The sequence below is a fragment of the Oryx dammah genome, unplaced genomic scaffold (genome assembly GCF_014754425.2).
Source record: "Oryx dammah isolate SB20612 unplaced genomic scaffold, SCBI_Odam_1.1 HiC_scaffold_17, whole genome shotgun sequence".
NCBI lineage: Eukaryota > Metazoa > Chordata > Mammalia > Artiodactyla > Bovidae > Oryx > Oryx dammah.
Window position 1 is genome coordinate 15,414,802 of NW_024070201.1, and position 26,890 is coordinate 15,441,691.

Genomic DNA, 26,890 nt, shown 5'->3' on the forward strand with positions numbered 1-26,890 from the left:
CATGGCATCCAGTCCCATCACTTCATGGCAAATAGATGGGGAAACAATGAGAGACTTTATTTTAGGGGGCTCCAAAATCACTGCAAATGGTGACTGTAGCCATGGAATTAAAAGATGCTCACTCTTTGGAAGAAAAGCTATGACCAACCTAGATAGCATATTAAAAAACAGAGACATTACCAACAAAGGTTTGTCTAGTCTAAGCTATAGTTTTTCCAGTTGTCATGTATGGATGTGAAAGTTGGACTGTAAAGAAAGCTGAGAGCTAAAGAAATGATGCTTTTGAACTGTGGTGTTGGAGAAGACTCTCGAGAGTCCCTTGGACTGCAACGAGATCCAACCAGTCCATCCTAAAGGAAATGGTGTTACAATCTAGATTTCTTCTCCTTGCATTGTTTCAGCCACAGGCTGGTGTTAGTCATCCAGCAATTGAGTCTGGCAGTTGGGTGGCTCTGCAGCCTTCTTTCTGATATTCAACTATAAAGGGAAGGATATTGTAAGGGTAAACACCAGATGTTGCTGTTCAATCACCCAGTCATATTCTATTCTCTTTGACCCCATGGATTGCAGCATGCCAGGCCTCCCTATCCCTCACCATCTCCCATGCCCAAGTTCTTGTCTATTGTATTGGTGATGCCATCTAGCCTTCTTATCCTTTGATGCCCCCTTCTCCTTCACACCAGATAGTGGATGTATTTAACACAGAGTCAAAGGAAAATAAGTGTGAAGTGTAGCTCCTGCAGAGTTAAGGGGCAGAAGAGCAAATTTAGTTACATTCAGAGTTAGGAGCTTTTAAAGTATACAAAAACAAAAAAAACAAAACTAGGAATATTCAGGTCTGTTCGCTGTTCTCTTTTATCTTCTTTATTCTCTGGAAAGGGAAGAAAAATACCCATTCCTCTTTTTTTTTTTCACTTGTTACTGAGACAGTATGAACAAACAATATGAGGTCAGAAAAAATGTTACACTTTAAACAAGTATAAATTATGAAGTGCAATGCGAAATTCACATGGCTTTTTCATATACTGTGCTTTAAAAAAAAAAAAAAATCCACCAAAGCAAACTGCTGACTCTTCAAATCAAGTCTTCTCTCCTGCTGGCTTGCACTGTCTTTCTGGCCAGCCTTCCTTTAGTCCATTCCTCCAGCACAGGGAAACCTCTTTGGCGATAAGGGCACTTTGGTAGAAATCTTTACAACATGTACCTTTCATCTAAGGAAATGGCAACCCACTCCCGTGTTCTTGCCTGGAGAATCCCAGGGAAGGCGGAACCCGGTGGGCTGCCATCTATGGGGTCGCAGAGAGTCAATGCGGGAGACCCGGATTCGATCCCTGGGTCGGGAAGATCCCCTGGAGAAGGAAATGGCAACCCACTCCAGCACTCTTGCCTGGAAAATCCCATGGAAAATCCCACGAGTGTGGTAGTCCATAGGGTCGCTGAGTCGGACACGACTGACCGACTTCACTTCAGCTGTGACAGGCCGTCAGTCCCGCGCAAACTGCGTAATACATGTACGCTGACACAAGTCCTGTTCAGGGCAACCCCAGTATACGAAGGAGTGTAACCCCTTGACTTAACCTTCTGTTTCTTCCAAACCTAAGGGTTAGACCATTAACTGAAATAATAAGCAACGGTTTGCGCATGCTCTTTTGGTGGCGCAGAGTCCCTCCTCCCCCTAGTCGGAAGTCCCGGTTTGTTTACTAAATTACGACAGTCGTAAACCGAGATTTTTGTGCCGGCTTCCTAGCTTTACGACAACAACTATGGCGGCTGCCGGGGGTAGATTTGAAAGTGCGAGTAGCATCGAAGAGCGTAAAGAACAGATTCGAAGTGCCAGGACCGAGGTGTTGCGCCAGGTACCTCAGTTTTGAGGCTTTGGGAGTCATTTAGAATTGAGAGTGGAGGCTTTCTGGGAGTCAGGCGTCTATCTCTCCTGCCTCCCCGCACCTTTTCCTGTTTCAGTTCCTCAGTATCTTACCCTATCTAGTTGTGTGGGGATAGATGTTTTCCTTTGCGATGCTCGCACACTATTGGGTATCTTCTGCCTCTTAGATGGTCTGGAAGGCTCCAGTTGCTCATATTCTTTTCCAAAAAAACTTGTTCCTTTCCTCTGACGTTCCTTATCTTTTAAAGCATCCGTGCTTGACATTTCTAGCACCTGATCACCTGTGCTGCGCACTTTCGAGGGACCCCACTACTTTCCCTGCATATCTTACAGCCTACGTCCTCCGTCTTGCTATATCTGAAATGAAATTTTCCGTTTTCAGAAACTCGTGTAAGGCACGTTAGAGTAGATCGTTTCATTTTCCTTTCAAGTTATTTGTGTCAGTTATCCGGCTTATTGCAAACCCGTACTGAACCAAACAGCGATTGAGACAGAGATCTAAAAAATTCAGCTCCTCGAAAAAAGTTGAGAAACGTGTTTTTCATTAAGATTGGAATGAGTAGAGGTAAAATAAGGAAGGGAGGAAGTAAACTGTACTATTGACTTAGCTCATAAAATGTGAGAAGTGTGGCAGGGGAAAAGAAGTGTGAAGGGGAAAAGTTGTAGTTAGAGAACAGTGTAAGGTGAAACAAGTGATGATCATTATTTTATCTGTTTTAAGCTATAACCGTTTAAAACACATTTAAATGCTGCTGCTGCTGCTGCTAAGTCGCTTCAGTCGTGTCCCACTCTGTGCGACCCCACAGACGGCAGCCCACCAGGCTCCCCCGTCCCTGGGATTCTCCAGGCAAGATGGGATTCTCCAGGCAAGAACACTGGAGTGGGTTGCCATTTCCTTCTCCAGTGCACGAAAGTGAAAAGTGAAAGTGAAGTCGCTCAGTCGTGTCCGACTCTTCCCTACCCCATGGACGGCAGCCTACCAGGCTCCTCCGTTCATGGGATATTCCAGACAAGAGTACTGGAGTGGGTTGCCATTGCCGTCTCCATTAAATGCAAATAAGGAACCGGTATAGGAGATAGGAAGGAGAAGTTATAATGACTGCAGTCAGATTTTACAGGGGAAGAAAAGGGCAATAAGTCTTACAGAGGTGAAAGATTGGTGGTCCCTGATTTCAACATATGTAATATATGTGTATAATAAATATCCTTCATCCTAGTCTCTGATATTTCAGAGGGAGTTTTTGGAGGCAGTGGATTTGTAAACTATGATAAATTTTGTAGTACATCTATGTACAGAATTTTGAGAAGGACCAATCCTAGCTTTGAAATTTGGGGAGAGAATGAAAAGGCAGGAACAGCTTCTTAGGAAGCTGTTACTTAGTTTGACTGTTTTTGAATGATAAAAACTTACCAATATGATCATTTGTTTTTAGAAAGGTGAATCTTTCTGAAGCATTTTGAGGGTGTGGGTAGAGGGTTATGGACATTGCAAATTGAAGGTATGGAGGTCAGTCTCCTAACAGTTACAGAAATATCAGGCACTATCAATGGGATAGTGAAGGGAAAAGAAATTCAAGTCATTTTTGAGGTAGGGAGCTGAGGGGACAGGAGGAGGTCTACAGTAGGTCCCAAGATTCTGTCCTTGACTGGTGGCTCATTTTACTGTACTGTGCTGTGCTTCCCCGTGCAGTCCTGTCTGACTGTTTGTGATCCTATGGTCTGTAGTCCACCCGGCTCCTCTGTCCATGAGGTTCTCCAGGCAGGAATACTGGAGTGGATTGCCACGCCCTCCTTCAGGGGATCTTCCAAACTCAGGGATTGAATCCAGGTCTTCCACATTGCAGGCAGATTCTTTACTACCTGAGCTACCAGGGAAGTCCGGCTCCTTTCACTAGTGATTGCTCATTGGTAATGCAGTTGGTAATGTGGAAGGAGAATTTGTTGTTTTTAATCTTTCTTACACTTTGGTAGGGGCTTCCCAGGTGGTGTTAGTGGTAAAGAACCCACCTGCCAGTGCAGGAGACGTAAGAGATGCGGATTCAGTCCCGAGGTTTGGGGAGATGCTCTGGAGGAGGGCATGACAGTCCACTCTAGTATTCTTGAGAGGAGAATCCCATGGACAGAGGAGCCTGACAAGCTACAGTCCATGGGGTTGCAAAGAGTCTGTCACAACTGAAGTGTCTTAGTATGCATGCAAACACACTTTGATAGAAGCAAATTTGTGGTGAGCCTTGCATGAAAGTGGGGGAGGTTTCTGTTTTGCTTTTTTGGTGAGAAGTAGGTGGGTCAGTTGTTAATTTTTTTTTTTTTTCACGGTTTTAGGCTAAAGCCAATTTTGAAAAGGAAGAAAGGCGTAAAGAACTGAAACGACTTCGGGGTGAGGAAACATGGATGCTACCTGATGTGATTAAGAGAGTTGAACAAATCTCACAGGTAAATACTATTAGGCTTTCTTGGTGTAAGCTTATCATTTTTTTTTTCTTTCTTGCACTTATTCAAGTTAATACTGGAGGAGCAAGTTTATAAACTCTTTTTTACAAGTTACAGAATGAATATCACATAGTTGACAGTACTGAATATTTGTCTCTCTGGCTAGAGTAGTATATATTGATATTTTGGACATGATATTGGAAAGATTGTATTAGTTGAGTTGGCTGGTAGAAAGCTTAGATCCAAGTTTCCAGTCCACTTGTGGTAAGTTTATGGATCTAAAATGTTATGTGTTTTAAACTTAATGTGATGCTTTTTTTTTTAAGGGGGATGTCTCAATTCTTGCTTTCTCTTTCCACAGTTTATGCTGTCTTGTTAGATTTTATATGGTTCATAACCTATAAATTCTCTTGGGCCAGTTGAAGGAGATACATACACACTGTGTTTTCGTATATATGTTTGATTATATCTGTCTGTCAATATATTTACAAATAAATTAAAACTTTCCTTATATTTTTCCAAGAAATTTTAGCTATATGGTTTATTAGTAGTGCATATATTGTTGAAGCATGTCAAAATTTTTTAGAAGAAGCTATTTATTTAATCATATTCCTTGTCTCCTTTCATGAAAGATTTAAAGTGTTTTAGGACATAGATCTTTTCCTCAAAATACCTACTTTTTAAAGTAAGCTAAAACTAAATTCTTGCCTCTTCAAAATTATTATTTATAGGAAGACTGTGTGAAGAAAAAGAAGAAAAAAGACAAGCATTCAAAAAAAGTAAAGAAAGAGAAGAAAAAAAAGAGCAAGAAACAAAAGTGTGAAAAAAATGAGTCAACCGACAGTTCATCAGTAAGTATGTGCTAAAACTAACCAAAGAAGCTACTTGAGAATATTGTATCTAAAGAAGCAACATATGGGGACCTAAAATGCATATGAGAACTTAGGAAATATTACTAGTTAAGATATACTCCCAAGAAAATGCTTAGGAGTCATCTACTTGGAGGTGTACAGGAAATGGTAGAAATATGGATCTTAGGTTATAGATAAGGGCTAGAGGATGGAGATGTGGTTGGAGAATCATTGCTATTTAAAGCCATTAGAATGGATGAATTCCCTTGGGAAATTGAAAAAAAGGAAAAATACCAATACTAAGAAGCCAGACAGCAAGTAAAGGATTTTAAGCAGAAGCAGTTGGAAAATTAGGAGAAACAGGAAAGAGTGAAAGGGAAGTAAAAATTGTACCATAAAATAAGGGAAAGAGTACCAAGATTTTTCAGTTTGTTATCTCAGTTTGTTTTACATAGACTTTAACAATTAAGTGTTTAAAATGGGTTGTGTTTGTATATTTATCTTTGGGACAGAAAGGAAGAGAATGCTGGATCTGTTGTGTCTCTAGCCAGGTTTTGGATGAGAGGACTCACAAAAGAAAGGAAAGCAAGGCAAACCCTTATGGTTATTTTCAGGAAGAGAAAAGTATGTGGTGCTTAACGAGATGAGTTGGAGGTGTTTAGTGATAATTGCACTCCTAGGTATGATCTTCAGAGGATTATACAGTTGAGTCTTCATAAGAGGGCCAGCCGGACTCCAAAAAGTCAGTCCAGTCTGGCCCTCTTGTAGTTTCAGAAATTAAATTTTGTCAGTATGCCCTGAGATGATAATTGGCTCACAAAAGCTTGTTTTATATGAGAATGTTGTTGTTTTAGTCACTAAGTCATGTCTGACTCTTTGCTACTCCATGGACTATAGCGCACCAGACTCTGTCCTCCACTATGTCCTGGAGTTTGCTCACATTCATATCCATTGAGTTGTTGATGCTATCTAACTGTCTCATCCTGTGCTGCCCCCTTCTCCTTTTGCCTTCAGTCTTTCCCAGCATCAAGTTCTTTTTTAGTGAGTTGACTCTTCAAATCAGGTGGCTGAAGTATCAGAGCTTCAGCTTCAGCAACAGTCCTTCCAGTTCAGGGCTGATTTCCTTTAGGATTGGCTGGTTTGATCTCCTTGCAGTCCAAGGGACTCTAAAGATTCTCTAGCAGTGCAATTTGAAAGTACCAATTCTTTGGTGCTTAGCCTTCTTTATGGTCCAGCTCTTGTATCTCGACATGACTACTGGGAAAGCCATAGCTTTGACTCCATGGACCTTTGTCAGCAAAGGGGTATCTCTGCTTTTTAATATACTTTTGAGATTTGTCATAGCTTTCTTGCCAAGGAGCAAACATCTTTTAATTTCATGACTACAGTCACCATCTGCACTGATTTTGGAGCCCAAGAAAATAAATTTTGTCACTGCTACCAGTTTTTACCCTTCTATTTGCCATGAAGTGATGGGACTGGATGCTACAGTCTTAGTTTTTTTCATGTTGAGTTTCAAGCCAGCTTTTTCACTCTCCTCTTTCACCCTCATCAGGAGGCTCTTTAGATCCCCTTTACTTTCTGTCATTAAAGTGCCAGCTATGCCATCTGCATATCTGAGATTGTTGATATTGATCCCAGTAGTCTTGATCCCAGCTAGTGATTCATCCAGCCTGGCATTTCACGTGATGTACTCTGCATTTAATTTAAATAAGCAGGGTGACAGTATACAGCCTTGTCGGTCTCCTTTCCCAATTTTGAACCAGTCCATTGTTCCATGTCTGGTTCTGACTGTTGCTTCTTGACTCCCATACAGTTTTCTCAGGAGACAGATAAGATGGTTTGGTATTTCTGTCTCTTTTAAGAGTTGTCCAGTTTGTTGTGATCCACACATTCAACGGCTTTAGTGTAGTCAATGAAGCAGATATTTTTTTACAATTCCCTTGCTTTTTCTACGATCCAACAAATTTTGGCAGTTTGATTTCTGGTTCCTCTGCCTTTTCTAAATGCAGCTTGTATATCTAGAAGTTCTCAGTTCACATACTACTAAAGCCTGGTTTGAAGGATTTTGAGCATAATTCTGCTAGCATATGAAATGAGTGCAATTGTATGGTAATTTGAACATTCTTTGGCATTGCTCTTATTTGGGATTAGAATGAAAACTGACCTTTTTCAGTCTTGTGGCTACTACTGAGTTTTCCAGATTTGCTGACATGTTGAGTGTAACACCTTTCAGTATCATTTTTTATCATTTGAAGTAGCTCAGCTGGAATTCCATCATCTCCACTATCTTTGTTTGTAGTAATGCCTCCTAAGGCCCACTTGACTTCATGCTCCACAATGTTTGGTTCTAGGTGAGTGACCACACCATTGTGCTTATGTGCTTATGTGGGTCATTGAGACCCTTTTTTGTGCAGTTCTTCTGTGTATTCTTGGCACCTCTTCTTAATTTCTTTTGCTTCTGTTAGATCTTGACTGTTCCTGTCCTTTATTATATCCATTCTTGCATGAAATGTCCCTTGATATCTCCAGTTTTCTTGAAGAGATTTCTAGTGTTTCCCATTTGGTTGTTTTCTTCTGTTTCTTTGTATCGTTCATTTAAGAAGGCCTCATATCTCCTTGCTATTCTCTGGAGCTCTGCATTCAGTTAGGTGTATCTTTCCCTTTTTCTTGCCTTTCCCTTCTTTTCTTTCTTCAGCTATTTGTAAAGCTTCCTCAGATAACCACTTTGCCTTCTTGTATTTGTTTTTCTTTGGGATGGTTTTAGTCACTGCCTCCTGTACAATGTTATGAACCTCCATCCATAGTTCTTTAGGCATTCTCTTTACCAGATATAATCCTTTAAATCCATTTGTCACATCTACTGTATAATCATAAGGGATTTGATTTAGATCATACCTGAATGGCCTAATGGTTTTCTCTACTTTCTTCAATTTAAGCCTGAATTTTGCAATGAGGAGCTCAGAGCCACAGTCAGCTCCAGGTCCTGTTTTCGCTGACTGACTTTTGATGACTTCTCCGTCTTCAGCTGCTAAGAATATATCAGTCTGCTTTAGGTATTGATCATCTGATGATCTCCATGTGTAGAATTGTGTCTTGGGTTGTTGGAAAAGGGTTTGGTGTGACCGTCGTGTTCTCTTGAGAAAACTGTTAGCCTTTGCCTTGCTTCATTTTTTACTCCAAGGCCAAACTTGCCTGTTACTCCGGATATCTCTTGATTTGCTACTTTTGATTCCAATCCTCTGTGAGGAAAAGAACATCTCTTTTTTTTGGTATTAGTTTTTGAAGGTGGTGTAGGTCTTCATAGAACTGGTCAGCTCCAGGTTCTTCAGCATCAGTTGTTGGGGCATTGAATCACAGTTGAATTACTGTGATGTTGAATGGTTTGTCTTGGAAATGAACTTAGATCGTTCTGTCATTTTTGAGGTTGCACCCAAGTACTGCATTTCAGATTCTCTTTTTGACTCTGAGGGCTACTCCATTTCTGGTAAGGAATTCTTCCCCACAGTAGTAGATACAATGGTCATCTGAATTTAATTCTTCCATCCTCGTCCATTTTAGTTTACTGATTCCTAAGATGTTGATGTTTACTCTTGCCATCCTCTTCTTGATCACATCTAATTTACCTTGATTCATGGGCTTAACATTCTAGGTTCCTATGCAGTGTTGTTCTTTACAGCTATATGAGAATGCAGCATCTTCATTCACAGTGAGAAATACAGCTGGATAGTTTTATCAAGTATCCAGCATGTTTTGTAATGGTAGGAATATTATATAGAAAATAAAATTCTTTTGAATATAGCTCAGGACAAAGGGAGTTGGAAAATCTTAAAGGAAAAGCAAAATAGGGGTAATGTTTCCACAATTGTGGGATTGAGTTGCTGACTTCATTGAGAATCTGATAAAATTGATCTTCTCTTCAATAAGAAATTTATATACAAAGTTGTTTATTTCAGTGGAGTTTATAAAACTCTCAGGAATTTACACAAGTATCACAGCTGTTAAGAATCCTCATCCCCCATGGGGATATATGTGTCAGGGTGACTAATCATTTATGCCATTTGATTAAGGGCACTTACTTCCCTTTATCAGAGACTCACTGTCCCATTCTTTGTTTTCTTGTTATTGTTGTTTTCTGATATGTAAGTCTTTTTGTTGCCACATATAGCGTGCACATTTATACTGCCTTTAAAGTTGTGTAACATTCACTTTCACTTTTCACTTTCATGCATTGGAGAAGGAAATGGCAACCCACTCCAGTGTTCTTGCCTGGAGAATCCCAGGGGCCGGGGGGCCTGGTGGGCTGCCGTCTGTGGGGTCACACAGAGTCGGACACTACTGAAGTGACTTAGCAGCAGCAACATACACCTTACAGAGAATAATTTGAATGAATGCTCAGTGCACACATCACACTGAGGTTGACTGAAGAAGTAAAGAAAAACTTATACTGACAGTGAAAGGAAAGAAAGAAGAATAGTTTGGGGAATCAGGTTGGTTGGGAGCTCTTTTTGAGAAAATGATTTTAGGGAGACAGCCTTAGTTATTCTTGAGAATGCTGCATTTGAGTGAACAAGGTTTCAGAGGAAGGGGTAAGCTTAATGGAAGTAGGAGTACCTTGTCTTAACAGGAAAGTAATAAAGATGTACTTCTTAGCAAGGAAGTAATAAAGGTGTACTTCAGTTCAGTTCAGTTCGGTTGCTCAGTTGTGTCTGACTCTTTGCAACCCCATGAATCGCAGCACGCCAGGCCTCCCTGTCCATCACCAACTCCTGGAGTGCACTCAGACTCGAGTCCATCGAGTCAGTGATGCCATCCAGCCATCTCATCCTCGGTCGTCCCCTTCTTCTCCTGCCCCCAGTCCCCCCCAGCATCAAAGTCTTTTCCAACGAGTCAACTCTTCTCATGAGGTGGCCAAAGTACTGGAGTTTCAGCTTTAGCATCATTCCTTTCAAAGAAATTCCAGGGTTGATCTCCTTCAGAATGGACTGGTTGGATCTCCTTGCAGTCCAAGGGACTCTCAAGAGTCTTCTCCAACACCACAGTTCAAAAGCATCAATTCTTTGGTGCTCAGCCTTCTTCACAGTCCAACTCTCACATCCATACATGACCACAGGAAAAACCATAGCCTTGACTAGACGGACCTTAGTCAGCAAAGTAATGTCTCTGCTTTTGAATATGCTATCTAGGCTGCTCATAACTTTTCTTCCAAGGAGTAAGCGTCAGTAGCAGATAAATAAGGCAAACAGATTATTGATGGTATTTCTGCTTGATGTTCTGTTTCATTTGTGAAGTGGAAGGTAAAATCATCATGTGAGACGACAACTTGAGAGAAGTAGAATAGAGGGATTGAAATTCTGTAGATTTGAAACAACTTTGCTTAGGTAGTAATAGAAGAAAATGGGAACCCTTAAAGATCCATGTGAGACTGGAAAGCATATCTTGACTGTCACAGTCTCTTGATTTTTTTTTTTAACTTTTAATATCAGTTTTGCTGAGGTATAATTTATATATAATAAAATAATCCTCTATTAAGTCTACTGTTTAGTTCCTATACCTGGTTAGCTCTGTCAGTTAAGGTATAGAGCATTTCCATTCCCCATAAAGTTCCTCATGGCTCTTTGCAGTCAGTTCTTCCTCACCCTCCCTCTTCCTCCTCTCTGGGTAACAATAGGTTTGCTTTATCACTTTATAGATTCGTTTTCCCTATATTGGGATTCCATATAAATATTCACATGGGCTTCCCTGGTAGCTTAGGTGGTAAAGAATCCGCCTGCAATGCAGGAGACTCTGGTTCGATTTCTGGGTTGGAAAGATCCCCTGGAGGAGGGCACAGCAACCCACTCTAGTATTCTTGCCTGGAGAACCCCATGGACAGAGGAGCCTGGCGGGCTACAGTCCATGGGGTCACAAAGAGTCAGACATGACTGAGCGACTCAGCATAACACAGCTGCTGCTGCTAAGTCGCTTCAGTCATGTCTGACTCTGTGTGACCCCACAGCAGCCCAACAGGCTCCGCCGTTCCTGGGATTCTCCAGGCAAGAACACTGGAGTGGGTTGCCATTTCCTTCTCCAATGCATGAAAGTGGAAAGTGAAAGTAAAGTTGCTCAGTTGTGTCTGACTCTTCATGACCACATGAACTGCAGCCCACGAGGCTCCTCTGTCCATGGGATTTTCCAGGCAAGAGTACTACAGTAGGTTGCCATTGCCTTCTCCAAAGCATAGCACAGCAGTAGCATAAATATTCATATATGGTTAATCCTTGAACAACATCAGTTTGGATTGTACAGGTTCATTTATATGTGGATCTTTTTTGAGAAATACGTACTATAGTACTACATAATCCATAGTTGGTTGGTTGAATCTGCAGATGTGGACTTGTAGATATGGACGGCCAACTGTAAAGTTACATGTTTGTTTTACACTGCACAGAGGGTAGGCACCTCTAAGCCCCACACTGTTCAAGGGTCGACTGTAATACAATCTTTTTTATGTTGTGATTCTTTGGCTTGACATTATGTTTTTGCAATTCAAGTGATTGCATGTATCAGTGTTTCTTTTCTCTTTTTTGCTATATTAAAGTATGTGGATATACCATAATGTGCTTGTCTATTTTAAATAACCTGTTCAGAGTCATTTGGGTTGTTTTTTAGTTTGTGGCTAATATGACTAATATGCCAGCAAATTTGGAAAACTTAGTAATGGCCACAGGACTGGAAAAGGTCAGTTTTCATTTGATCCCAAAGAAAGGCAATAAAGAATGTTAAAACCAGTGTGCAATTGCATTCATCCCACTTGCTTGCAAAGTAATGCTGAAAATTCTTCAAGCTGGGTTTCAACAGTACATGAACTGAGAACTTCTAGATGTTCAAGCTGGATTTAGAAAATGCAGAGGAACCAGAGATCAAATTGCCAACTTACGTTGGATCACAGGAAAAGCAAGAGAATTCCAGAAAAACATCTACTTCTGTTTCATTCACTACACTAAAGCCTTTGACTCTGTGGATCACAACAAACTGGAAAATTCTTAAAGAGATGGGAATACCAGACCAGCTGACCTGCCTCCTGAGAAACCTGTATGCCAGTCAAGAAGCAACAGTTAGGACCAGATATGGAACAATTGACTGGTTCCAAATTGGGAAGGAAGTACATCAAGGCTGTGTATTGTCACGCTGCTTATTTAACTTGCATGCCGAGTACATTATGTGAAATGCCAGCCTGGATGAAGCACAAGCTGGAATCAAGATTACTGGGAGAAATATCAATAACCTCAGATATGCAGATGAAGCCATGCTTAAGGCAGAAAGTGAAGAAGTAAAGAGCCTCTTGATGAAAGTGAAAGAGGAGAGTGAAAACGTTGGCTTGGCTCAACATTCAGAAAACTAAGATCATGACATCTGGTCCCATTACTTCATGGCAAATAGATGGGGGTATTCTTGCTGTGAAATCCCATGGGCAGAGGAGCCTAGTGAGCCATAGTCCATGGGATTGCCAAGAGTTGGGCCCAACTTAGTAACTAAAAAACACTGAATAAAGCTACTGTGAGTATTTACAAGTCTTTCTGTGGACATGTTTTTCTCTTGGAAAAATACCATTGTTTTCCAACGTGTTTGGACCATTTTACACTCCTCCCAGCAGTTTATAAGAGTTCCAGTTATTCTGCATCTTGAAGAGCACTTGGAATATTCAGTCTTTGTAGTTTTCTGGCCATCCTACTGTGTGTAGTAATATTTCATGTGATATTTCCTTGAAGATCAATGATGTGGAGCATTAATTTAAATCTTTATTGGCCATTCTGTTTTCTTTTATGAACTCCAGTTTGTCAGTTATGTTCTTTTACCATTAATTTTTCCTCATTTCTGCTTTTGATGTCCTAACTTTTGTACATCTCAAGGTTGTGAAGATTTTCTCCTATGTTTTTTTCAAGAAATTTTGTAGCGTTGGCTTTTTTGTCCGTAATTCATTTTGAGTAATTTTTGTTTATGGTATGTAGTAAGTGCCAAAGTTTAGTTTTTTCCCATGTGAATTTCCACATGTTCCAGCATCATTTGTTGAGAAGGCTAACCTTTCTCTGTTAAATTACTTAGGCTCCTTTGTTTTAAATACAATTGAACATATATATTTGTGGGATAATTTCTAGACTCTCTTCTGTTCCATTGACTTGCATGTCTCTCCTTGGACAGTAAATACATTGTTTTAATTATGGCAATTCTAGGGTAAGTCTTGGAATAAAGTAGTGTAAGTTCTATGATTTTGTTCTTTTTGAAAAGTGTTTTGCTACTCTAGGATATTTGCATTTTTAAAGTAAATTTTAGAATCACTTATCATTTTCAGCAAAAGTGGCTGCTAATGTTTTGATTGGAATTGTTTTGCATCAGTAGATCGATTTTGAGAGAATTAATATCTTAAAATAGAGTCATACAACCCATCATGCATATAGTATATCTATCTTTTAAAGTTTTAAAAAATTTCTCTGTTTTCTGATATTTTCAGTGTAGAGGTCTTACTATCATCTTTTGCTATATTTTTATATTTTATTTTCTTGGGGTGCTGTTGGAAATGGAATTAAAAATAAATTTTATGTTTCTTGTATTTGCAGCTAGTATATGTCTTTACAATAGATTCTTGCATATTTGCCTGTATCTTGTCACCTCCCTAAATTCACAAGTACTAGTGTTAGCTTTTTTTGGTTGATTTCTTAGTATATGATTGTGTTATGTGTGAGTAAAGACACTTTTTTTTCTTTACAATCTCTATGCCTTTTACCTCATTTGTTAATTTTTTATTTTATTTCACTAGCTAAGACTTCAGTATAGTGTGCAGTAGAAGTAATAAGTCTGGACCTCCTTACCTGTTCCTTAAGTGGAAAGTATCTTTCACCTGAAAGCGTGATATTAACTGTGGGCTTTTCATGTATGCCCTTTTAGATTGAGTAAATTCTCCTCTATTTTAATTTTGTTTCCTAAGAGTTGGTGTATTGAATAAGCATTGGATTTTGTCAAATACCTTTTATACATCTATTAATGTAATCATATGATATTTTTCTTTTATTCTGTTAACATGAAGAATTACATAGGTCAATTTTTTTAATATTACAGGAAGCTGAATTCCTGGGATAAACCCTGTTGGTCATTTTTCTTTATAATATTTTATTTATATATATTTACATGTGAATTTTACTGAATATATTTTTTTATGATTTGGTTTGCCCACAATTGGTTGAGAAGTTTTGCATCAGTGTTCATGAGGGATATTGGGTTTTAGTGTTAAGGGTAATGCTGGCCTCACATATGAATTAGAAAAAAATTCCCTTTTCTTCTGTTTGTAGAAAAGTTTGTATTAAGATTGGTGTGGTTTCTTCCTTAAATGATTGTTAAAGCTTACTAGTCAGACTGTTTGGGCTTAGCATTTTCTTTGTGGGATGCTTAAAGTGCAAATTTGATTCTGTTAAAATCTGTATTAAATGTTTTCTCTTTATTCTTGAGTTACGGTAATTTAGATTTGCAAGGAATTTGTTTATGTCATCTAAATTGAATTTATATCCCCTCCTTTCATTCCTGATTTTAGCTTTTTCTATGTTCTCTTTGTTTCCTTGGTCAGTATAGTTTTAGGTTTATCAATTTTATTAATCCTTTTTTTTCAAAGAATTGCCTTTTAGTTTCATCGATTTTTCTATTTGTGTACATTCTGTTGATTTCCATTGTCTTTTTATTTCCATTTCTTTCCTATTATATATTTTGTATTTAATTTCCTTTCCTTTTTCTAACTTCCTGAAGTGGGTACATAGGTCTTTCATTCTAAACCTTTCTTGTTTTCTAATTGAGTATTTACAATCTAGATTTTTCTCGTAGCACTGTTTTATCTCCAAGTAACTGATTTTGATGTTATATTTTCATTGTCATCCTTTTCGAAATATTTTCTAATTACTTTGTTATTTTTTAAACTTACAGACTGTGTATGAGTTTTAAATTTTTCCATTAATTTGTGGATTTAACCCATTTCGTTTTTGTTTCTGGCTTCAAATTTAATTCAGTTTTTGTCATAAAACATACTATGTATAATTTAGTTTTTTAAAAAAATTATGAGGCTGAGTTTATGGCTTAGCCTATGCTCTATCTTGGTTAAAATTTCTTGTGTAATTGAAACGTACGTATATTCAGGTGGTGTTGATAGTTGTAGTGTTCTGTGAATGTCAACTTGGGAGAAAGTTTATTTATAGTGTAAGATCTCTGTGTTGTGAATTTGTCTTTTTCTTCTTCGGATTCTGTCAGTTTTACCTCATGTATTTTGAAGTCTTGTTAGGTAAATACACATTTAGGATAGTTATATCTTGTTGATGAATTGATTATAATATCATGAAATGTTCCTCTTTATTTCTGGTAATATTCTTCTTTAAGGCCTACTTCTGTCTCATGTTAATAAAGCCTTTTTAGTTTTGTTACTATTTTTGCTTTCATGGTGTATCTTTAAAAAATTTTTTTTAGTTTTAATGTATCTTTATTTTACATTTACATTGTATTTCTTGTGGACAGTCTATATTTAAGGCTTGCCTTTTTATTTAGCTGATCAGTTTCTTCCTTTTACATTAGAGAATTTTCTCCACTATCTAATATGATAGCCACATTTAGTTTTAAATTTTTAATCAAAATTTATTGAAGTTATCAGGTTGAAAGATCATTTCTTTAGTCTCACTAGCCAGATTTTTTTGTGTTCATAGACACATATGGCTAGATTAAGGTAAGGAAAGGTGAAGTCACTCAGTTATGTCCAACTCTTTGCGACTCCACATCTGTAGCCTACCAGGCTCTTCCATCCATGGGATTTTCCAGGCAAGAGTACTGGAGTGGGTTGCCATTTCCTATGTCAGAGGATCTTTCTGACCTAGGGATCAAACCCAGGTCTCCTGCATTGTAGGCAGACGCTTTACCGTCTGAGCCACCAGGGAAGTCTCTATGGCTAGATTAGTGGCTGCCATATTGGATGGTTTAGATATAGAAAGATCCTATTAGATAGTGCTGAGATTATTTATGTTTAATATAATTATAGATATGTTTGAGTTTCTCTTCTTGTCAGTCCCTTTTCTATTTGTCCCATTTGTTTTTATTCCTTTTTCTCTTAGCTTCATTTGGTTAGTTGTTTTTTTTAACATTCTTATTTATTTTTTTTACACAGTCCATGGAATTCTACAGGTCAGAATACTGGAGTGGGTAGCCGTTCCCTTCTCCAGGGGACCTTCCCAACACAGGGATTGAACCCAGGTCTCCTGCCTTGCAGGCGGATTCTTTACCAGCTGAGCCGTGAGGGTTTTTTTTTCAGCCTTTTTTTTTTTTTCTGGGCTTTTTTCCCAGTCTATTTTAATTCTAGTTTTGTAGTTTCTCTGCTGATCTTCTGGCGATTTGTGAGCTCTGGAGATCTCTCTGCTTATGTGTGTGTGCTCAGTTATATCTGACTCTTTGCAACTCCATGGACTGTAGCTCATCAGGCTTCTCCATCTGTGGAATTTTCCAGGTATGAATACTGGAGCAGGTTGCCATTTCCTACCTCAGGGGATCTTCCCGACCTAGGGATTGAACCTGCATCTCTTGCACCTCCTGCAATGGCAGATGGATTCTTTACCATTGTTCTGCCAGAAATAGCATAATTGTTCCTTACATGGTAGTTATTCTAATAAATGTTTCTTACATGGTAGTTATTCTTTATGTATCCTTGTGGAATTATATTGTAAACGTGTTTGGTTTGTAATTGAGTTAAAGACTACAGGGGTCTCATATAGTTTTCTGGAACTCTTTCTCTGTGTAGGTTCCTTTTCATGGATACTCTGTCTCAGTCATCATGAAGTTAAAATTCTATTTCTTTTAACCCAGTGACATTGTCATACTGTGGTTGAATTACCTCTCCTTGTGCCTTTGTCTAGAAAGTGCCAGCAGGCAAGAACGAGTAGAGTATAACTGTAACATTCACTTGTTTCTCTTTTCTCAGTGATCATAGTGCTGCACAACTGAGAGTGAATGTCTAGAAACAGTTGTTTCTTATATTTTCTACTTTTATTTTCATTTCTGTATATTTCTAATCTGATGTGGCATTTATTTTTTCATGACCAATGCAGAAGTCCTCAAGTACCTTGAGAAATAGACATATTTATATATATATATATATATACACACACACACTACATGTAAAGCCTATATTTTACATATATAAATTTTATGAATTTTATGTGCATATATAACATATATATAAATATGTATATTTTCATTGGTGGCACTTTTCTGTCTTGGTTCTGTCTTTAGGTTTTGACTGTTAGATGGGAAGAGGAGTGTGGTTAATTATGATGGCTACACATAAGAAGAGTCCTGGGACCTCTGTTAGGTCAAGAGTCACATTGATAGTTTATAAATTCTTCAAGGTAAGATGGAAGATTGAAATTAAAATCAGCAAGAGAACTTAGGTCATGGTATAGGGGGAGGGGAACATAAATCATGCTGAAGTGGTGAGGTGAGTGAATAAGAGTGAAAATTAGCACCAAAATTAATAGAGATGAAATGGAGGCAGGAGAGCTATACCGAATGGTCCATGCGTCATTGTATAAAGGAGTAAGACTGCCAGCTGTGTCACATAGGCTTCTTCCATTCAGCGCCTGATATCTAATGCTTGGATGTAGGCTGCTTCCCAAAGTCTCTGCTTTGAGTTGTTGGAAGAGTCAGTTCAGCTAATTTTAATGCACATTTATTGAATGCTGACTTTTTTGCCAGATACTTTCATATACATGGGGAATATAAGTATATAGAGTTTGAACTTTTGGGGAACTCATTAATTAATTAAGTAGACACATACTTTTAGTATGTAATCTCATGATGCCATGGCATTTCAGGGTATTAGGGAAGAAGGATTTTATATGCAGGTTTATTGAGGAAATGATGCTGGAGTTGAGATTTAAAGGATGAGTAAGAATCAGCTTCGCACATAGAGGTGTGTGTGCACAAGGAATTGTGAGAGCAAAGGCATGGAAGTGAGAAAGAACATGGTATAAAAGTGTGTGCGTGTATGTTTGTGTATGAATATATGTAAATTTAACTATAAGGAACTTAACAGTGTTAGATTCAGTTCAGTTCAGTCGCTCAGTTTTGTCCGACTATTCGTGACCTCATGATCACAGCACGCCAGGCCTCCCTGTCCATCACCAACTCCTGGAGTTCACCCAAACCAATGTCCATCAAGTCGGTGATGCCATCCAGCCATCTCATCCTCTGTTGTCCCCTTCTCCTCCTGCCCCCAATCCCTCCCAGCATCAGAGTCTTTGCCAATGAGTCAACTCTTCACATGAGGTGGCCAAAGTATTGGAGTTTCAGCTTCAGCATCAGTCCTTCCAATGAACACCCAGGACTGATCTTTAGGATGGACTGGTTGGATCTCCTTGCAGTCTAAGGGACTCTCAAGAGTCTTCTCCAACACCACAGTTCAAAAGCATCAATTCTTCGGCGCTAAGCTTTCTTCACAGTCCAACTCTCACATCCATCCATGACCACTGGAAAAACCATAGCCTTGACTAGATGGACCTTTGTTAGCAAAGTAATATCTCTGCTTTTGAATATGCTATCTAGGTTGGTTATAACTTTCCTTCCAAGGAGTAAGCATCTTTTAATTTCATGGCTGCAATCACCATCTGCCGTGATTTTGGAGCCCCAAAAAATAAAGTCTGACACTGTTTCCACTGTTTCCCCATCTATTTCCCATGAAGTGATGGGACCAGATGCCATGATCTTCATTTTCTGAATGTTGAGCTTTAAGCCAACTTTTTCACTCTCCTCTTTCACTTTCATCAAGAGGCTTTTTAGTTCCTCTTCACTTTCTGCCTTAAGGGTGGTGTCATCTGCTTATCTGGGGTTGTTGATATTTCTCCTGGCAATCTTGATTCCAGCTTGTGTTTCTTCCAGTCCAGCGTTTCTCATGATGTACTCTGCATATAAGTTAAATAAGCAGGGTGACAATATACAGCCTTGATGTACTCCTTTTCCTGTTTGGAACCAGTCTGTTGTTCCCTGTCCAGTTGTAACTGTTGTTTCCTGACCTGCATACAGGTTTCTCAAGAGGCAGGTCAGGTGGTCTGGTATTCCCATCTCCTTCAGAATTTTCCACAGTTTATTATGATTCACACAGTCAAAGGCAAAGTCAGTAAAGCAGAAATAGATGTTTCTCTGGAACTCTCTTGCTTTTTCCATGATCCAGTGGATGTTGGCAGTTTGATCTCTGGTTCCTCTGCCTTATATAAAACAGAATAGATGAAACTGTGATTTATGCAATAGTAAATGTATCATCAAATTAGATTCATTTGTATTATTAGAGAACTTCAGAATAGCTGTTGGTAATGTAAAAGTAGTTAACTTTTCTTTCATGTAAAGGAAATCAGGTAGACAATTTAAGGGTAGTGTGGCCTTCTGGGACCAAGGCTTCTAGTTTTGTCATGCTGTTCTCTTTAAAAAGTGCTTCTTATATTACATAACAGGAGAGAGGATGCCCTCTTTTTCTTAACTTCCAGAATGTCCTACATGATACTTTCATTTCCACCTTATTGGAGACTTGATTAAGCCTTTACTTTCCAGGAAGGGAGGCATGTTACAGCTTTAAATAAAATTGAATTCTATTGGTCAGAAAGAAGAGGAGTAAAAGTAATGTTTATGACAGGTAGTCAGAGAAGAGTAGTACTTTGACCAGATGTGTCCTTTATATTACTCTAAGTGTATTTAGAGTGGGAGTTGGAGAATGAAAGGGAGCAGGAAAGACAGGGGTTATGGAGACTAATTTGGTTTTTCCAGATGAGAAATAAGCAGATCTGATCTAGGGCTGTTACTTTAAGGATGGGGAGAAAGGGGTATATATTAGTTGGAACTATTGGTTGTAGGTAACAGAAACCAAATTTAAATTTATTTCAGGTCACTTCAGTTGCTCATTTGTGTCTGACTCTTTGTGACCCCATTGACTGCAGCACGCCAGGCTTCCCTGTCAATCACCAACTCCTGGAGTTTGCTCAAACTCATGTCCATCAAATCCATGATGCCATCCAGCTATCTCATCCTCTTTCATCCCCTTCTCCTCTTGCCTTCAATCTTGCTCAGCATCAGCATCTTTTCCAGTGAGTCAGTTCTTTGCATCAGGTGGCCAAAGTATTGGAGCTTCAACATCAGTCCTTCTAATGATTATTCAGGACTGATTTTCTTTAGGATGTACTGGTTGGACCTCCTTGCCATCCAAGGGACTCTTAAGAGTCCCAACACCACTGCTCAAAAGCATCAACTCTTCAGCTTTCGGCTTTCTTTATAGTCCAACTCTCACATCCATACATAACTACTGGAAAAACCATAGCTTTGACTAGATGGACCTTTGTTGGTAATGTCTCTGCTTTTGAATATGCTAAGTTGGTCATAACTTTTCTTCCAAGGAGCAAGTGACTTTTAATTTCATGGCTTCACTTCAGTCACCATCTGCAGTGATTTTGGAGTCCCCCAAAATAAAGTCTGTCACTGTTTCCATTTTTTCCCATGTATTTTCCATGAAGTGATGGGACCAGATGCCATGATCTTAGTTTTTTGAATGTTGAGTTTTAAGCTAACTTTTTCACTCTCCTCTTTCAGTTTCATCACTATTAAAGCACCAGAGTCTCATAGGACATATAGCAGTGCAGCTGGGTTTTAGGAAATACCTGGACTTAGAGTTACAAATGCTTTTATGAGTCTTCTTGCTATCTTCCTTTTCTTCCCCTCTTACTTCTGTTTTTGTTTTTCTTGATACTGATAAATTTTTGCTGAATTCTATGCCTCATGGTAGAAATGGTCTCTGCCAGTGTCTTTCCAGTTCTCCTTAGTTATAGAGTAAACCATTTCAGATTTCTGGAGAGTGACTAAGATCAAAATCAGTTGGTTTAGGTAACAACCTCTCAAACAGTCAGCTCTGGCCAGGGATGGAGGTGGATCCCATGATAGTCATTTGATGTTTACTGTATGGTATAGTTTGGAAATCTTTTGGAAATACAGTAGTAGGTTTAGATGGTAGGGGCAAGATGATCCTGAAACTTCTGACTCGGGGAAGTGGGTGGGTAGTGATGCTTAATTCAAATATATAGGAAGAGGCACAAGTATTGTAGAAGTATATGCTGGGTTTACTTTTTGTTCTTATTGAGTTCAGCATGGCATTTAAATATTGTAGGCAGTTGTTTAAATCATTGAAACTTTGGGTATATAAATTAGAAAGATGTCAGCATAATTGGTGGTATTTTAAGCCATGAGAATGCATTAAATTCCCTGAGAGGAATATTTAGAGATTGAAAAGTATAGTGGGCAAAGACTGGAAACCCAAATAAGGTTGGTATTTTAGGGATGAGAAAAAAATGAAAGGGTGCAACTGCACAGTTTTTATATGAAAGTATGTAAATTTGAGAATTTTACTTATATGCTAAATATTCTTAGAGCTCTGAAGATGAGTGGGTTGAGGCTGTTCCCTCCCAGACTCCTGGCAAGGAAAAGGCCTGGAAGATTAAAGATGAAAAGTTAGAAAAAGAAGATAATCAGATTATTCAGGTAAGCTACCTGATTTTAAACAAGTGTGAACTTACAAGAGTCGGTGAATGTTAAAATGAAAGATCAGTGTAATTTCTTCAGTAGAAAAGTTAGACTTTGTGAACAATATAACTTATACAAGGAATTTAGCGATAACGCAGTCTGCTGAGCTTTTGAACTTTGTTTCTTCTCCTGTGGGAAAGTTAGCATTTATCCCTATTCTAGTCTCTCAGGGTTTTCTGCTTCTGATTGTTGATAGGAAAGTGGTACTTCTCCCCTTATGTACTTGAAGCTTTGTACTGTTATATCTATCTGACCTTTCTATAGTTAGTGGAGTTCAAGTCACAGTTTTTCCCTTTACTGCATGCCAAAATTTTATTAGCAATGCTCTTAGTTGAATAGTTCACACGTTTGGGGTTGTAGTTCATATGCCAAAGAAGAGTCTTATTTTTATTTTGTTAGCAATGGTGAAGAAAGAAAGGTGGGAAGAACTAATGTCTGAGTACCTGTTTTGTATCAGGCATTGAGCTGGATGCCTTAAGTCAGTTTCTTGATAACTCCTTAGAGCATTCCTGAAATGTAGGTGTTTTTACCCATTTTTACAGGGGAGAGAATAAGGCTTACAGAGACTAAGAAACTTGCTAAGAAATAATACAGCCATCTGGCTTTAATCCAGATTTGAATGCCCCTAGGATCTCTAAAATTTATTACTAAATGTTTAGTGTTGTTCTAATCAATTTAGATTGAAGTGACTTCTTTTTCTTAACAGAGGGATGAATGGATGACTGTTGATTTTATGTCTGTTAAAACTGTGTCATCATTGTCACTCAAAGCTGAAAAGGAAGCTGCAAAGAAAACACAGCAAGAGAAAACCCAGGCACTTGAACAGGTAAGAGAATATTTAAAATACTTTGCCTTTCTAATTTGCCTTTAAGTGATACACATGTATATAAATGCAGTTTTACTTGTAAGATATTATTTTTTGTGGTATTTAATAAAACCAGTGGGAACAACTAGGAAATGTGATGTAAGTTCTTAAAAAAATTTTTTTTGCCAGAAATAAGTATAAATGTATGTTGTATTTATAAATCTAGGGCATATATGGCTGAATATAGAATTTGGTTTACAGCTTTGATTTATAAGGGTTTAGGGCTTGAACCATGTTATATGTTTGGTCTGAAAATCTTTGAGGTGAGAATTTAAAGTGTTCTTGAGTTAGTAGTGCCTTGAACTATCGGTCCTTTCTAGGGGATGACACTGTCAACTTAGGTGTCACGTCTCTCAGAAACAAGTTCTATGGCATTGAAGGTCATAATTTTTTGAAGGCATTGAAGGCATTTTTTTTTAAGCTAAAATCATAAACTACATGAAAATGTAATGATGGTCCGTATGAGATTCACTTGAAACAATAAACAACAGATGAATGGATAAGGAAGTTGTGGTACATATACACAATGGAATAATCAGTTCAGTTTAGTTGCTCAGTTGTGTCCGACTCTTTGCGACCGCATGAATTGCAGCATACCAGGCCTCCCTGTCCATCACCAACTCCCGGAGTTCACTCAAACTCACGTCCACTGGGTCAGTGATGCCATCCAGCCATCTCATCCTCTGTTGTCTCCTCCTGCCCCTAGTCTCTCCCAGCATCAGAGTCTTTTCCAATGAATGAGTCAGCTCTTCACATGAGGTGGCCAAAGTATTGGAGTTTCAGCTTTAGCATCATCCTTCCAAAGAACACCCAGGCCTGATCTCCTTTAGAATGGACTGGTTGGATCTCCTCTTAGTCCAGGGTACTCTCACAGGTCTTCTCCAACACCACAGTTCCAAAGCATCAATTCTTCGGCGCTCAGCCTTCTTCACAGTCCAACTCTCACATCCATACATGGCTACTGGAAAAACCATAGCCTTGACTAGACAAACCTTTGAACTCAGCTATAAAAAGAAGCACATTTGAGTCAGTTCTAACGAGGTGGATGAACCTGGAGCCTATTATACACAGTGAAATAAGTCAGAAAGAGAAAGACATATACTGTATATTAATGCATGTATGCGGAATTTAGAAGACAGTACTGATGATCCTACATGCAGGGCAGCAAAGGAGACACAGATTTTGTCCTCAGTGGCAGAAGGCAAGGTGGGATGATGTGAGAGAATAGCATTGAAACATGTATATTACCATATGTAAAATAGATGCCAGTGCAAGTTCGATGCACGAAGCAGCACACTCAAAGCCAGTGGTGCTCTCGGACAACCCAGAGGAATGGGGTAGGGAGGGAGGTGGGAGGGGGGTTCAGGCTATGGGGAGACACATGTATACCTGTGGTTGATTCATGTTGATGTATGACAGAAGCCGTCACAATATTGTAAAGTAATTATCCTCTAATTAAAATAAATACATTGATTTTTTAGAAAAGAAATAAATATCTATACCAATTAAAAAACAACCACAGAATCAGATCCATATCTGATCTAAAACCTTTTATCTTTTGGAATATTAATAGCTTTATATAGTAACAGTAGGAATAGGAAATAAGAATATGGGATAAAAAATTAATGATGTGGATTTGAGACAGAGCCAGTATGAACTTGTAGAAATGACAAATATGAGAGTTGAAATTAGAAAACTTGTAAATGGTCAAACAACAAACAATACAGCTAAAGACAGTATTAGATGACAAGAACAAGAAAATAGTCTTTAAGAATTTACCTTCAGAGCTACTGTATAGCACATGGAACTCTGCTCAGTGTTGTATGATAGCCTGGGTGAGAGGGGAGTTTGGGTGAGAATGGATACAGGTGTATGTATGGCTGGGTCCCTTCGATGTTCACCTGAAACTGTCACAGCATTGTTTGTAAATTGGCTATACCCTAATACAAAATAAAAAGTTTTAAAAAAGAATTTACCTTGAATGCTGCATAGAGGCACAAATAAGTGAAAACTATGAAGGAGTGATCATGAAGTCCTGTGATCAATCGCTTCAGTCGTGTCCAACTCTGTGCGACCCCATAGACGGCAGCCTGCCAGGCTCCCCCGTCCCTGGGATTCTCCAGGCAAGAACACTGGAGTGGGTTGCCATTTCCTTCTCCAGTGCATGAAAGTGAAAAGTGAAAGTGAAGTCGCTCAGTCGTGTCCAACTCTTAGCGACCCCACGGACTGCAGCCCACCAGGCTCCTCCATCCATGGGATTTTCCAGGCAAGAGTATTGGAGTGGGGTGCCATCGCCTTCTCCGAACACTGAACTACAGGCTTTCTAATTAACGTAATCTTTTCTTACAAACTCTTATATATAAACTTCTCGGATTCAAGTAAGTTAGCATCTGTTGATTTGCTCATTGGATAGTGTAGTTTTTGTCTTTCGCACCTGTATCATCGTTTCCGCTCCTGTTCCTGCTACTCTAGTTTGAAAGCCAGTTGTTAGCTGTATGTCTTCTCTCTGCCTCATTTATGTCCTCTCTGCTGGAGCTGAGTTATAGTTTGTGTAGTGACTGAGGAGAGCCGCTGAAACTAAGAAACATACAAGGTTGAATATTATTATGGTTCAGGCCCTAGTTTACTCTTGCCTGGGCAGTTACAATAACCTCTTTTTTTTTTTTTTTTCCAGCAGCCTGCAGCTGATGTCAGATTAACTTTTTAAAAGTACAGCTTTTGTCATGGTCTTATTACTCCGTTTAGAAGTCTTCAGTGATTCAAGTTAATGAGAATGTGTCTTTGCCATTTCTAATATTTCCTTTCACAGATGAAGCTCTGCTAGTGGTGTTTCATGCTCTACCCTCCTTTCTCGTTCTGTCCTTGAGGATATGAAATAAATTTTCTGTTAGAAAATTTGCAAAGAATAAACTGGGCATGCTTGGCTTAGCCCTGCCTTTCCTTCTTATGGAACAGACAGCAGAGATTGTGTGGCAAAAGAGATGATGTAGGGGTTAGTTCAGCGCATTCTACACCTGGGAAAGTCTGCCTCATTGCAGGGTTCAGTTAACAGATGCATTTGGTGTCCACTGAAAGAAAAATTCCACGTTAGCCTTCATTAACAATAAAGGTGATTTTTGTCTTTTATTTCTTCTTCTTTTGTGTGTGTGTGTGTGTGTGTGTGTGTGAGAGAGAGAGAGAGAGAGAGAGAGAGAGTGTATGTTTCTTATCTTGCTCAGAGCGTAGATTGAAAAGAAAGGTGCTATATTTATTGCACATTTATTCTTTTTTAAAGACCTCGAAATGCTGCCTGCAAATGGAGTCCAAACAGATTGGACTCTTTTCTTTTGGGTGATTTGTACTTCAGCCAAAATAGTTAATTGCTTTGTGTTTTTCTGCAAATACCTGTCTCAGAATTTTTGTTCATCTGGATTTTTCTAAGTACATGCCCTCTATCTCTGTATGGCTGCATCTTGTTTATCCTTCAGGGCTTAACTTGATATATATGATGAAATTCTTATGATTTCTCTTGATTGAAATAAATCTCTTCTTCCTTTATGCTTCTGTAGTACTTTATTTGTTCCTTTACTTTATAGTACTTGTAGTTTTCTATAAAGTGCTCTAATTTAAGAGTCTCATTTTATTTCCCTTATGAGATTATAAACTTTTTAGAAAACTATATCTGCTGCTTTATTCCTTTTATACATTTGAAAGGGGAGAATATTTAATATTCTTTTACCCATGAATTTCTTTTGCTGCCTTGTAAATACCTGGACTTAGTTCTGATGTTTGATAACCCTGTAGTAATTTTTGATTTTTGCTGAGGTAAAAATTCAGATTATTGTTCAGGAGTAAATCATCTAGACTAATGAGTGAGACTAGCCAGTTTTTTTTTTTTTTAATTAATTAATTAATTTATTTTTTATTTTACTTTACAGTTCTGTATTGGTTTTGCCATACATTGACATGAATCCACCACGGGTGTACATGCGTTCCCAAACATGAACCCCACCTCCCACCCCCCTCCTCACAACATCTCTCTGGGTCATCCCCGTGTACCAGCCCCAAGCATGCCGTATCCTGCATCGGACATAGACTGGCGATTTGATTCTTACGTGATATTATACATGTTTCAATGCCATTCTCCCAAATCATCTCACCCTCTCCCTCTCCCTCTGAGTCCAAAAGTCCGCTATACACATCTGTGTCTTTTTTGCTGTCTTGCATACAGGGTCATCATTGCCATCTTTCTAAATTCCATATATATGT

At 38.7% G+C, this 26,890-nt stretch overlaps 1 protein-coding gene across 2 annotated transcripts in view; it reads left to right on the forward strand.

Moving 5' to 3' along the window:
• Positions 1-1,724: 1,724 nt before the first annotated feature.
• CWF19L2 (CWF19 like cell cycle control factor 2) overlaps positions 1,725-26,890 on the forward strand; it is a 142,953-nt gene continuing 117,787 nt past the window's right edge. The window contains exons 1-5 of one of the 2 annotated variants that reach the window (XM_040257907.1): positions 1,725-1,856; positions 4,208-4,318; positions 5,047-5,166; positions 21,625-21,735; positions 22,484-22,603. In XM_040257907.1, coding sequence (XP_040113841.1) covers positions 1,764-1,856; positions 4,208-4,318; positions 5,047-5,166; positions 21,625-21,735; positions 22,484-22,603 — 555 coding nt within the window. In that variant the 5' untranslated portion in view covers positions 1,725-1,763. Of the gene's footprint in view, positions 1,857-4,207; positions 4,319-5,046; positions 5,167-17,486; positions 17,571-21,624; positions 21,736-22,483; positions 22,604-26,890 lie in introns of those variants that run through there. The other variant, XM_040257908.1, reaches the window with a different exon arrangement.